The 13,271-nt window shown below is 41.5% G+C and overlaps 1 protein-coding gene across 16 annotated transcripts in view; it reads right to left on the reverse strand.

Moving 5' to 3' along the window:
• Window positions 1–13,271, reverse strand: part of CREM (cAMP responsive element modulator) — a 35,188-nt gene extending 21,917 nt beyond the window's left edge. For 5 of the 16 annotated variants that reach the window (XM_065055109.1, XM_065055116.1, XM_065055102.1 and 2 more), the window contains exons 1-3: window positions 13,062–13,260; window positions 8,365–8,475; window positions 7,584–7,707 (exon numbers count right to left, since the gene is read on the reverse strand). In XM_065055109.1, the coding sequence (XP_064911181.1) occupies window positions 7,584–7,707; window positions 8,365–8,405 (165 nt within the window). In that variant the 5' untranslated portion in view covers window positions 8,406–8,475; window positions 13,062–13,260. Of the gene's footprint in view, window positions 1–7,583; window positions 7,708–8,364; window positions 8,476–13,061 lie in introns of those variants that run through there. The other 11 variants (XM_065055114.1, XM_065055111.1, XM_065055117.1 and 8 more) reach the window with 7 other exon arrangements.

The following is a 13,271-nucleotide window of genomic DNA, read 5'->3' on the forward strand; positions in this document are numbered from 1 at the left end:
CAAACACTAAATCTGTTGTTATTAGCATGAAGGTTAGGAAGAACCTCAAGAAATCTAACAAAAAATATCAATATTCACTGAAGAGGTATGTTAATGCAACAACTACAGGGCAGAACGTTCTCAGTCCGAAATTTAAAAAAAAATCAAAAAGTAAATAAAGCATTACATGGATTTGTTATTTGTTCTAGTATTATAAATCCTCTTTATATTTATATATTATTTATATTTATATATATTTATATATCAAGAAAAATGGAGTATATCAGTGCCCTGACAGAACAACAAAAATAAAGAACAGCTGTCTCTTCTTTAAGCCTAGCAAAGCTGAAGACAGTGTTTTTTTTAGGACAAATCTGATCCCTTTTTCTGATGACATTTTATAGCACATACAGCTTTCCCTGGCCCTGGGCTCCCCACCATCGGTACTGAGAATTAATGGGTTAAGAAACAGTTAAACACCTATGGGCTAAAAGGAATAGTTCAATATTTATGCTATTACTGTTAAGTCTACTAACAGAAACAAATGCTGAAGCAAAGGGAAAACATCCTGATTAATCCCAAATTCTGTGAGATGAAACATTGCTAAACTCAGAAAAGGAAGAGAATGACAAACACAAATCATACAATAAATAGAGATATCACGAGGTGTTTTTTTTTGAAGTAGACTGCATTGAAAAACCTTATTTCTATATTCTGCATGAACAAGAAAAAACCTAAACTCATATGCAAAATTCTGGTATTATTCCCTTCCTAGATTGGTTCTCAGCCCCAAAAGGTATCTGGTATGAGCAGTAAGGGTAAAAAGAGAGGATAGTGAGAAGAAAATCATGTTGAACACTGAACATTAGAAAAAAAAAAAAAAGGTTAAAGAAAGTTTTGTATTTTTCTGTATTCACAATGAAGGTTTTTTTTGAATTTCAAATATTAAAGAAGCTTTCATTCCTGATCCATGAGCCATTGCTTGTCTGGGAAACATTCCTTTCTTAAGGCAAGAGAAAAATTTTAACTACTAAGATGTACAACTGTCAAAAAGACCAGATGTTGGCTCAAATTATCTTGAAGAAACAATGTTTCTAGGGAACACAGACAGGATCTTGTCAACATTCACTATGCAATTGTTCAATTGTTATGGGAAACTGAACCACTTTTCAGGAAATAGAACAATTGAGGGCATTTCTAACCCCAGAATGGAAACAATTATTCCTTCAATGGCTTAAATGGCAATACGTAAACAAGTCACACACAGTTTCTTCCCAATCTATAAAACAAATATTATCAGAAATTTATCAGAAATAGATATTTGAGATTGAGATCTAGAAAGTCTTGAAGATCTGAAAAGTATGATCTGTTTTGTGTCAAAGCTGACATCACCCTAAGCCCAGGCTTCAAGGAAAGAGCATGGGGTAGTCCAAATGGTTACGAAGTGTGCCAACTTTTCAAAACATTACAAAGGATATTTCATCAAACCTTTAGATTTACGGCTACCTTTGTGAGAGCTGCCACCAGATACAATACTCAGTGTATCAGAAATAACTTTCCGAGTTCAACACACACGAAACAGTAAAAGGTGAACAGTTTATGAGTTTGTTTTTAGTACAAAATGGGTCAGGCACATATAATCAGGAACTAATCTAGCACTCAAGATTAAGAAACACTACATTTAAAAGATCCCATTCAGTATATGGGAAGAGGAGACAGTAGTATTTTAAAACTGGATCAAACCAAAAGTTATTTGTTTGCTCATTTATATCTGTTTTAAATGGGTCAATGTGATTTGATCGCTGCTAGCCAAGTTTCCACAAATATCTGCAGGTTACACAATGTGTAACCTACAAATTTTAAAATGTCTGTGATTCTTTTGCATTAGGTTTGTTTTCTATAACTAAGACTGAAAACAATCTTTTCAACTTCATCTTCTGCATCTCTTTTATAAATATTAGAAATTATTAAACCAATTTTGATTCACATTTCCCTTTGCATTGTTTGCAAACTGAATATTCCCATGTTAACCAAAATTCTAGAACCTTTTGATGCTATCACACATAAATGCTGACTGAAACAGACTTGGCAAAAAATTACTTTCTGACGTCAGTGATGAGCAATGCCACCTTTAACATCATTACTTCAAGGGCTGCCTGGCACAATGACTGAAAACAATGAACAGAAGCAACTCAGGAACATAGAGGGTGAGGGGAAGCTTAACACATTAAGCACCTGGTTAAAAATGTAAGGGTTATTGTCCCTGGCAATGGCAAAGATACTTCAGATGTTGTAATGTCCTTTTGGGTTCTCTCCTCTTATATATGCAATGGTGAAGTCTAATAACTTCAACAAATATCAGCCATGCACACTGTCATAGCAGTATGGTCCCATACTTCATACATTTGCCAATATAAGTGCTCCATCTTCCAAGAGGGAAGAGAAAAGTAGCCAGCAAAAAACATCAAGGACTATCTTCATACCGAGGCACACATGCTTTTTTGAAAGAGGTTACTCATCAGTTATCTGACTTCAGATGCATCTGCATCTGAACAGTTACACTGTGGATGTAAGCACACTCGGCACTCAAGGTTAGATAACTTTTCCCTACAGAATACTACAGAGGTTACGTTCACGTTCAACCCCTCTTACCTCAAACATTGCTGATATGAAGTACACACTGCACAGCTCCATCTGGTTTCTGTCTCTGCTTTAAAATCTAAGCAAGACAAGGACTCCAGAAGTACAGTGCAAAGTACTTCTGGAAAAGGAAAAGACAAGGCAAACCCATCCTGGATTCACCTAATAAAAGAGCAAAGGACTCACCACACTCAGGCACTGAGTGGCCTCTATAAGAAAAAGCTGAAGACAGGGAAGTCCTTGTCAATTCCAAAGCTAATGCCAAAAAAGGAACACATAATGTTAAGGAAGACAAGGTCAGGCTGATTTCAGCCATTTGGTGACAGCATACCCTTGAGGAAGCACAAAATGGTGACAAGGCTGCAGGTTCATCATGCTCTAGCATGAACTTTGCTAAATGTCCTGGACTTGAATTTGGCAGGCTGGTTTTAGACACCCTGGCAAACTTCTACAGGGCTCAGTCTCTTGGGAGCAAGATTTAACACAGTTTGATGCCAATAGCCCACGAAGAGAACATCCCTTAAGTGCTAAACCCGAGGAGTCCCAGCTTGGAAAGGCAACACACTCCAGGCTCCAGAAAACTCCCTCTGCTCACGCCAAAAGCAGGTCTCACATTGTAAATCCTGACCTGTGTCTAGTTCATGGCCAGCACCGGGAGGCAAACAGACGGTATCTCAGACAAGACAGCAGACAGCTCTATTCATAGACAAAATATGACAAAGTTTACAAAAACTGATTCAAAGAGGAACCCATCAAGGACGTAGGATTAAAGGGAAAAAAAAAAAAAATATATATATATATATATATATATATATATTGTCCAATCTGAAAAAGGCCTAACCACACTAACCACATTCCTCTTACATTTTTGCAGTTACATTTAGTGTAGCTGGGCACAGGGAACACAATGCAATATGGCCTGTAGAAATCCTGCAAGAGGAACTAATTTCTCTTTGAATGCCAATGCAGATGTAACTGTTCCCAGATACAAGTTTGACTACCATCAACATTATCATAATGTTTCAATCCAAATTAATTTCCTCTTAAGAACAGCCCTATATGTATTAATATAAAACCTCTGCATGTGAGACAGAACCCCTGGAGCCCATCTCAAAACAGGATGAGACATTTTCCACCTTGCACCTTTGTCCTTCCCCGATGAAAAGCTGTCAAGCTTCTGTACAAGTGCTCTGTATATTTCCAGCAGCTTCTAAGGACAACCACCAAAATTTTTACAAATTAATAGTTTCTTACCCCATTCCTTTGGTGGTTGGATCACCAAAACAATACTGTGTCAATTCATTAACTGGCTGAAAGCGAGGGATGCAAGAAATTCAATCATAAACGTGATCTTTTAAAATAACCCTTTAGGATATAAATTGTTGATTTTGCCTCACTGGATGAAAAATGCATATCATTTTTGCTAGTTTCGAATTTACTATTTTTTGCTTTTGCAAAAAAAGTAATTTTACTTTTAGCACCAAAAAATTGCAGGAGTATATGGTGATATCTATTACACAAGCTAGGAGGAAAAAAGAAAAAAAGAAAAGAAAAAGAGAGAGAGGAGGAGGAAGAGGAGAGGAGGAAGAGGAGAGGAGGAAGAGGAGAGGAGGAAGAGGAGAGGAGGAAGAGGAGAGGAGGAAGAGGAGAGGAGGAAGAGGAGAGGAGGAAGAGGAGAGGAGGAAGAGGAGAGGAGGAAGAGGAGAGGAGGAAGAGGAGAGGAGGAAGAGGAGAGGAGGAGGAAGAGAGGAGGAAGAGGAGAGGAGGAGGAAGAGAGGAGGAGGAAGAGAGGAGGAGGAAGAGAGGAGGAGGAAGAGAGGAGGAGGAAGAGAGGAGGAGGAAGAGAGGAGGAGGAGGAGAGGAGGAGGAGGAGAGGAGGAGGAGGAGAGGAGGAGGAGGAGAGGGAAAAATCTCTTCTCTATTAACAATATACAATAGGTCCTCCTCCACATTGGACATTATCCCATCACACCACAGTGCTCCAGTACAGACATTCTTAATGTCTCCCCTCCCTCCCAACAGGGGAGACATTAAGAATGCTTCAGTACAAAACAATGTCTGCCCTCTAGATATTATCATTGTATTGAATACCTTGTCCATCTTTTTAAAACTAAATGGAAGGTATTTCTTTCAAAAGCCTGAACTCTGGAGGAGGGAAACCACCACAAAAAACAAGCACCTTCTATGCAGTTGCATCCCTCAGCATTTTGCTAGTCATTCCCTGGCCAAAGCCATAATTTTAAAAGTGAGCAAATTAAAAACCATTAATTCCGTCTGAATATTAGAAATCCCACCTTTTCTACTATGAGGGCAGTCAAACACTGGCACAGGTGCCCAGAGAGGTTGTGGAGACTCCATCCTTGCAGACATTCCCACCCAGCTGGACACAGCGCTGGGCGGCCGGCTCCAGCTGACCCTGCCTGCAGGGGTTGGACTCTATGATCTCCAGAGCTCCCTGACAACCTCAGCCATCCTGCAGCTCTTGGATAATACACAGAAAACTACAAATTGACTATTAAAAGATAACATACTAAAATGATTTACTCCTCAGTGAACAAAACCAAGTTTCAACAAATATTTGGCTAAAAAAAAAAAAATAAACAAAACACCACCACCACACAACAAACAGAAAACCCACAAAAATATCTGAAAAGGAGCCTTCCGTTTCAGTCACCAGGTATGTTACCTCTCGATAAGAACCAAGTAATTATTTTCTCATACTTCTGCACATTTGCACAAAGGTTAGTAGGAGATGACTGAAAGTTGGCACGAGGCACATCTCAGTCAGTTTAAGTGGTTTTCTGCTCGTAACTGTGCTCTCCAGAGCCCAGGGAGGGAGAAGGGGCTCTCTGTACCCTTCTGGAACAGTCTGAACACACAGATGCTGGACCAGCAGACCAGCCACCAGTTCCTCAGGAACCCCCAGTTCCCACTGCCCCCCAGCTCTGGTAGCGGGGAGATGTCCCTTGTGCGGGGGTTGACACCCAACGACCGCCACTAACCCTCGCCGGGACAAAGCTCCTCACCTTCAGAGCCTGCCAGGGAGGGAAATAAGGAAAGAACATCCTCCTCATCTTAAGCCAAATCAATGTCACGACAAGGCCTTTCAGCAGTAAGAGTCCGCCAGGGCCCGTGTTACCAAGAAACGCTGCGGCAGTTCAGCCTCCGGCCGCCGGGGGGTGCGCGGACTCCGGCTGCCCAGGCCGGCGGTGGCGGCGCGGCTGCGGTCCCGGGAGCGGCTGCCAGGCCCGGCACTGCCAGGGGCTCGGTCTGCGGGCCGGGCCGGTGGAGGCCTCCGGCTTCACTGTTGGTCACAGAGCGGAACAGCTGCACCAACCCCACTTTCCTGGCCGGCCCGGTAAAGGGCCGCAGGCTCCAGCTGTGAGCACGGAGCAGCTCTGACAGGTGCAGGCCGCCTCTCTAGACTTTGACCAAAAAGAGGATCTCCCAGATGTAAACTCGAGTACCACCCTGAGCCTTCAAACTGAGGTGTACACGTTTGAGTGGTGATTGACTGAAATCTGTCAGTACTTCAGGGTTATTAGTTTAAACTGAAAGTCCCGAGCCCCATGCCCAGTATGGCTGAACTTTCACACGCAGTACTCAAGCATTAAATGGAAATAAACATAAAAAGTGTTTTCCCTGGAGACCTGGCAGAAGCTCTCCTACAGCATCAGTGACAGCTTTGTCTCTTGACCAACGTTAGAAATCCCAAGTGACAGAATTAATAGGAATTTTCTTCAGAGAATATTGCACAAGCCAATAGATTTTACATGTAAATCATCCCATGAAGTTAAAACACAAAATTTGAACTGAACTATCAAAGAAAGAAGAAATGAGGGAATGACATTAACAGAGCAAACCAAATACAATTATTGATCTCATGCTCCATTCTTCAAGAATAAACCAAAACCACAGTATTTCCAATGCTACAGGTATCAAAACAACAACAAAAGACATAGGTAACAAAAACAACAAATAAGCAATCATAAAAATTCTGCAGTTTGCTTTGTGTCTGATGATCCAACAAAAAGCAGCTGCATTCAGTCTTGAAAATATACCTATAATGTAAATCAAGTATCTACCATACCAAATATGTGGCATCAAATCTTACCAAGTAACTTCTAGATTCTGATGATAAATAAATTCTGTAAGATGTTTTTTGTGTTTTGGTTTGGGTTTTTTTTTTTGGGGGGAGGGGGGTGGGTTTGTGGTTTGTTTGTTTTAATCGGTTCCTTTATTTCACAAAGGGTTTTGGAAGATCCTTTTGAGGGGTCTACACAGCTTCCTAAAGCTATAAATCTTAGTACTGGCAAGAACACTATTTCTCTCAAATGCCGAACATCTCAGTGCATACTTTTAACGTTTGAGAATTATTATGTCATCTTTTATCCATTAACTAACAAAGAAAAATCCAGGTATGACTGCAATATAGGACAGGTAAAGTATATTTTTAGAACTCCAGGCACTGTCATTGGATGCACAGGGATGAAACAAAAGAAGCATACATTAAAAATGTACTTGCAAGAAGACAAAACATGTTCTGTATAAAAACTGGAACCAGCAAAGGACCATGGTTACTTTTATTCATTTTTTATTTTTTGTTATATGAGACATCTTCAAGATGTTTTAGCTATGTTTGATCTTGCAGCTACCTCAAATCTTTAGGAGTCTATTCCCATCTCTATAACAAACATAATCATATTGGAAAAGTGAAAAACAAAAATGTGCCTACTGGTCAAAGACTAATCTGCTAAAACTGTTACCTTTTAACAGACCTGATTTTATACTAGCTCTTTGTTAAATACCGCAAGGCATAGTTTTCAGTATACCTTTGCTATATTTTTCCTATTTCATAAGTCTTACAGAACACGTGAACTCCATATAAATTGATAATTTTAAAATCATAGCAGTTCTGTATATCATTTTATTGATTCTTCTCATCTTTCCACATATCAGCTTACCTCAGATTCTGGGGAAATCTGACTTCGGCCTGGCTGATTCTGAAAGCGAGCAGCATCTCTCTCTGGCACAGAATCCACTGCATTTTCATCCTGTTGTGATGCAACCATTTCCATGGTCATCTGTCTAAAAGTAAGTACATACAGAACTAAATAATGCAGTACAGGGAGGTATACCAGGCACCTAGGGAGAAAACAGCAATTCCAGACGATTTTATATTTGGAGCAGACAACTAACAAAAAATAAATAGATTACTCTCAAAGCTATCAGATAAACTGGAGTCCTTTCTTCCCGCTCCCCCATATTAAAATATTCCTTCATACAGCCCGGAGCTCTAAAACAAGTACTTTGGAAAGCTGCAAGGAGGGACTGTTCAGGAAAGGCTTCTCAGGAGAAGGACAAGCAGAGTCCTGGGGTCTGGTGCCGCGCTGGCCGTGGGGCTGGGAGCGCAGTGCTCCGGAGCAGCCCACCAGCACTGCCCGCAGCAGGGCCCTCCTGCCTCTCCTTTCCCTCCAGACAAGGCTCAAGTTGACCAGCAGCCATGCGCTGTTACAGGTCTCTTGAACCTTCTAAGATACCAACACCTAGCTTGGATCTACATTTGAATTGTCCATAAACTACTTGTGCCTCAAAACCTGCAACAGTAATTCTTGGTTTGCAGGATTAAAAGTGGAGTAAGTTTCACAGAAGAATAAGCAACTCCCTGACCCTCAATTTAAGCCACCAGCTGAAACTCCATAGAGAAAGCTTCCAAATATATCTGCTATATAAAAATGCAATTACCTGACAGTTGCTTTTCCATATTTCTTGGCACACTTAGTCATAACGGAAGGTGTGTTTTAAAACAAAAGCTTGGTTCTCTTCGGCTCCCTTTCTCTCCTATCAAACCCTGCACTGAAGGTGCAACATTAAATAGGTGATGTCACAAACATTGCCATGGCAACAGGTCAGTTTACAAACAGAACAGACACAGGACAAGGTCAGGCAGAGGCAGGCAGGACACCCCACAGGCACACTCCCTCCTACACCTTAATTGCACAAGGAATTGAGGCCGCAAAAGGAAGACGTGGTATAGTTGTGGGATATAAGAGGCAGCAAATTTAGCTTCCTTGGGTTCAATTACCATAACTATGGGATGGCAAACCCGTTTGAACTCCACAATCAACTATTGCAACTGGAGGAAAGTTACTGCAGGTTCTTCTCACGTCATACATTGAGAGATGGAGAAGGAATCCTGCTATGCACCTGACTGCCAGGCTAATCAATTTAGTCCACATGTTAAAAGTTAACTACATGAAATCAAATTAAATGTAATTCCAACTCCTTTTGCGGCACTATTTTACACAATATTGCACAATCTTCAAAGAAAACAGTTTTGTTTTTTTTTAAAATAACTCTTTTTGCCTAGAATAAAGGCATGAAAATATGAAAAGGAATCCAGTCAAATGATGCAGAGAGGCGTATTTCTAGCTTTTATTCCTCCAGTGGTATTCTACTGACCAGACTTAACAGTACTATGGCTAGTGGTAGCCAAGCCATACACAATTCAAGATTTTATGCATTAACATTAGTATTTCTGCCAACAAAAGTAACATACTCTGTGCCAGTATCAATTCATAACAAGATATTTTACCTAAAATCTTTCTACATTCCCATCTTCTTAGTTACCACTGATTACCTTTTTCTCTAGATACAATCTAAAAAGATGTACTGAAATTCACCAAGCTTTCCCCCATAATTTTCCATAACAATATGTTTATCATACTAAATAATTTTGGTTTTACATAAGCATTCAATGTAACAATAATAAAAATGTAGAAAAATAAATGGTCCTCCTTAGTAAACTAGGACCATCTATAGAGTCTCAGACATGAAAGCTCTCTCTGGTTCATGTCAGGCTGCCTCCATAAGCTTCAGAACAGCCTACACACCAAGGCAGATTAAATAATGCATAGGTATTGGCAACATATTCATTGCAATCTCTTCTTAAAGAAGGGAATGTAGTTAGAATGAATTCAGTATATACAGGCCCTAAAGGGTTTTCTTATCCAAAGGCAGTTGTCACAGATAACCTACTGCTGGAAAAAAAAGCCACACAAACACCAAGCAATTTTATTCCCAGTGACTGCATTGCATAGAAATTTTACCTAGAAAGAGCCAATCCACATGTTGTAAAAATAGAGTTCCTTTCTAAATTTTAGCTTAATTACTCACTGATTGCAGAACACTATTTTAAAAAGTTATTTTACTATTTTGATTTTCAGGATTTTTCTCCCATAATTGATTTTCCACCTATAATTGTGTAGATGCTGACTCTTAACACAAAGTATTGCCTTTTAAAAATCTTTAGCAAAGTGAAGTCTGAAAAACTGTAACTACTTTTAATTAGCTTTTTTGTTTGTTTGTTTTGTTTACTGCTATAAAATGCCACTGTTAGCCTAGAACACAGCAAAATTCTCTTTCTAGGTAAGCTAAAATGCACCGCTTTTTGACAACCTGGTAGTTCTAGCATGTTTGTAAATAGTGAGTTGACTAAAAAATGCCTGTTAAATACCAAGACCTAACTATAGCCTTTCAAACTGAAACAAACGTAACAAAGGGCATAATTCTAAAAGCTACACTAGTTATCTTGGCATAAAACTTCAATGAGAAAGATAACTGGAGACAAAATGTAGCACATTAGTATCATAATTCAGACGTTACAAGATTAGGGCTCTGGGGTGGAGGGAGCCACAGGGATTCCTACACTTGGAGTGAAGGTCAGCTGAAGTTATTTGAGCCCGCAGGGTCTCGTCACTTCTCATGTGCACTTCTTGTGCACAGCTCAAGCCTCTGTGTGCCAAGAAACTCCTGAATTCCACAGTCCAGTCCAGGTTATCACTGTCATGCACTCTCATAAACTCTCAGATTACTGTATCACGAGTTGTACGGGTTTTGTATTTCCTGTATTATCTCATATATAATTTTACCATGAATACAAACTTGTTAATAAACATACAGAAAAATACAGAGCAAGATCATAACTATGGTTTTTTTTCTAAAAAATCAGTAATACAGACTGTGGTAAGAAATAGTTATTAATCCAATCCAGAAACTACCAACATAAACAGTTTCCACATGTATCACACTCCATCAGTCTACATTGCAAGCAAATTGTAACATATTTATTGCTTTTAAGTTTCAAAGTAAGAAAAATCTATTGAAAAGCACTTTAAATAATTTATAAAAGTGTATCCATAGTGGTACATATATTATATTACCTTCTTCCTATTTTCAAGGAAAACCATGCAGGTTTAAATTAAGTATATGGTCTTAAATCCTGCTTAAAATTATCTAATGTTTTTCTTCATTGTACAATTAATTATATACAAGCTTTAGTCTTATATTCAGTATGAATACACTTTTTTCTTATATTTTCCAGCTTGATTTCTAACCATCACAGAACAGTAATTTTAAATATTAGTCTGGATTTTTAAATTAATAAAGAAGTTGTACCTTTCCCCTCCCATAAAAAGAGGGCAAAAAATGATTTTTCATAATGTAGGCAAAGATACCTGCTTCTTCCTACAAAATAGCAAACACATCTTCAAGATCTGGCAGGAGGTTGAATATATATTAGCACATATTTACTATAGTCATTGAGACTAATGTCCAGTAGGTCAGTTGTGAGTAGACACTGATTAAGAAGATGCATTTAGTGCACATCAAAAGCTTCTTCAGCTGATTGCAACAGCATCCCTGATGGGACAATGCTGCCAGACAGCATCAGGTAAAGTAAAATATTGCCCAGGTGATCTAGAAAACTGGAAGGCGTTTACAGCTAAAGGTGCAAACCTTTCCTATTTTTGTCCACAGATAAAAGGATAGCATCACTATCAAGATGTGTGCTTGTGTAGTAGAGAGCACAAAAATTCCTGTCATTCTCTCCCAATACTGCTGCTCGTTTTACAAGTACATCACTGAATATTAATATATTTAACATATTTTGATGAAATTAAACTGCATAAGCAAACTGATAGAGTATTTTGCATAACTGGAAATGTATGACTGTCTAATTAAATACCCAGAGACATTTTAAAGACAACTTCTTTATTTCAACAGTACTTCATACATCAGAGAGTGTTTACAAAGGTGGCTTATTACAAAGGAAACTGTAAGAGGCTAAGAAGTATGCTTAAGCCCTTGCTCCAAATCTCTTTGAAGGTTTTTATTCACAGTGAAGTTACTAGAAAGCACGGATATGAATTTACAGACACCCGTTTTGCATTTATTGATGACTTCACATCGAATGTGGAAACTCTCAGAACCAACTACTTTCAGAAGAGCATTTGTAGTTTGAAGTATGAAGTCTATAATCTGTTTTACTACACTGCTTTGTGAAGCACACCGACTACCAAGGCAGTCACGGCATTCAGCCATGTAAAATGAGCAACAGATTCTGAAAGTGTAATCTTTCTGTTATGTTTTCAGTATCAGCAGAACACTTTCTTGTGCCTCCTAAATTCAAACGTGTTTCCTTTTTCTTCCCCATCGTTTTGTTCCTATAGTATCCTAATAAAACCCTAAAAAATACTTAAAAACTCAACCTGCTATTAGTGTAAGTAAAAACATGCTACCCATTGCTTTCCATCTGCCACCTCAATAATCTGGACCAGACAGTGCTGAGTCTGCTGTGAAGAGGACACATGGTCCACGTTTAGAAGAGTCGTCCAACCAGTCCCTGAATAAGGAAGAGGGTCATTTAAGCGTCAGTACCTGTGGAATCGTTTAGTTGCTACAATACATGCTGCTGTTTCATTTACCACCAAGATGCTGACACAGCAATGGAGGATGCCGCAAATCCTCCAACTTCAAGCAAGATGTAGGACTCACGAAGCCCACTGTGATCCTCTCCCAGCTGTTCTCCTGTCCCAGCTTGGAACACCCCGTGGGCAAGGATGTAACCAGCCCCACCGGACCGCGGGGAACGAGCAGCAGCGCTCTCCCCGCCGCCAGAGCACCGGGCAGCGGCAGGGACCGAGCCTCGGAGGCGCCGGGGACCTGCCGTCCCGGGGCCCTGGCTGCAGCAGGCAGGCAGCTACCCCGTCCCTCCCGAGCCTCGCTCCGGACGAAGGTCCCGAGCCGCACCCCGGTGCGGGCATCTCGGCTCCCGGGCTGTAACGGAGCAGGGCGCTCCGCATGCCCCCCTTCTCGGGGTCGCCCAGCAGCGCCGAGCCGGGCAAACGAAGCCGCCGGGCCCTGCGCGGCCCTGAGTGTAGCGCGCTCGCGGCCCCAGCGGGGACGCGCACCCGCCCGCTCTTGCGCGCTCCCGGCAGCAGGGGCTGAGCCGGGCGGCACAGCGCCCCCCTGCCCTGCCCTGAGCTCCCCTGCCCGCCCCTCCGCGCTGCCGGCCCCAGCCGCTGCCCTTGGCGCTCCCCCGCTCCCGGCCCGCAGGGGGTCGGGCTGCGCGCACACGTGTCCCCGCCCCCTCCCGCACTCACCCGCCGCCCTGTACGTGCTGCCCCCGTCACAGGGGGTGGGGGGGATTGGGCCGGGCGGAGCCGCACGTCGGCCCAACGTCAGCGCTGATGCAGCCTCGCCGCCGCGGGGGCGCTGAGGAAATGGCGTCTGCGGCGACTCCCAGCCCCAGCGGCCGCGGAAGGAGGAGGAGCCGGGCCTTAGGCGGGGCCGCCGATTGGCTACGGGGCGCG

Source organism: Columba livia, chromosome 2 (genome assembly GCF_036013475.1).
Source record: "Columba livia isolate bColLiv1 breed racing homer chromosome 2, bColLiv1.pat.W.v2, whole genome shotgun sequence".
Classification (NCBI taxonomy): Eukaryota; Metazoa; Chordata; class Aves; order Columbiformes; family Columbidae; genus Columba; species Columba livia.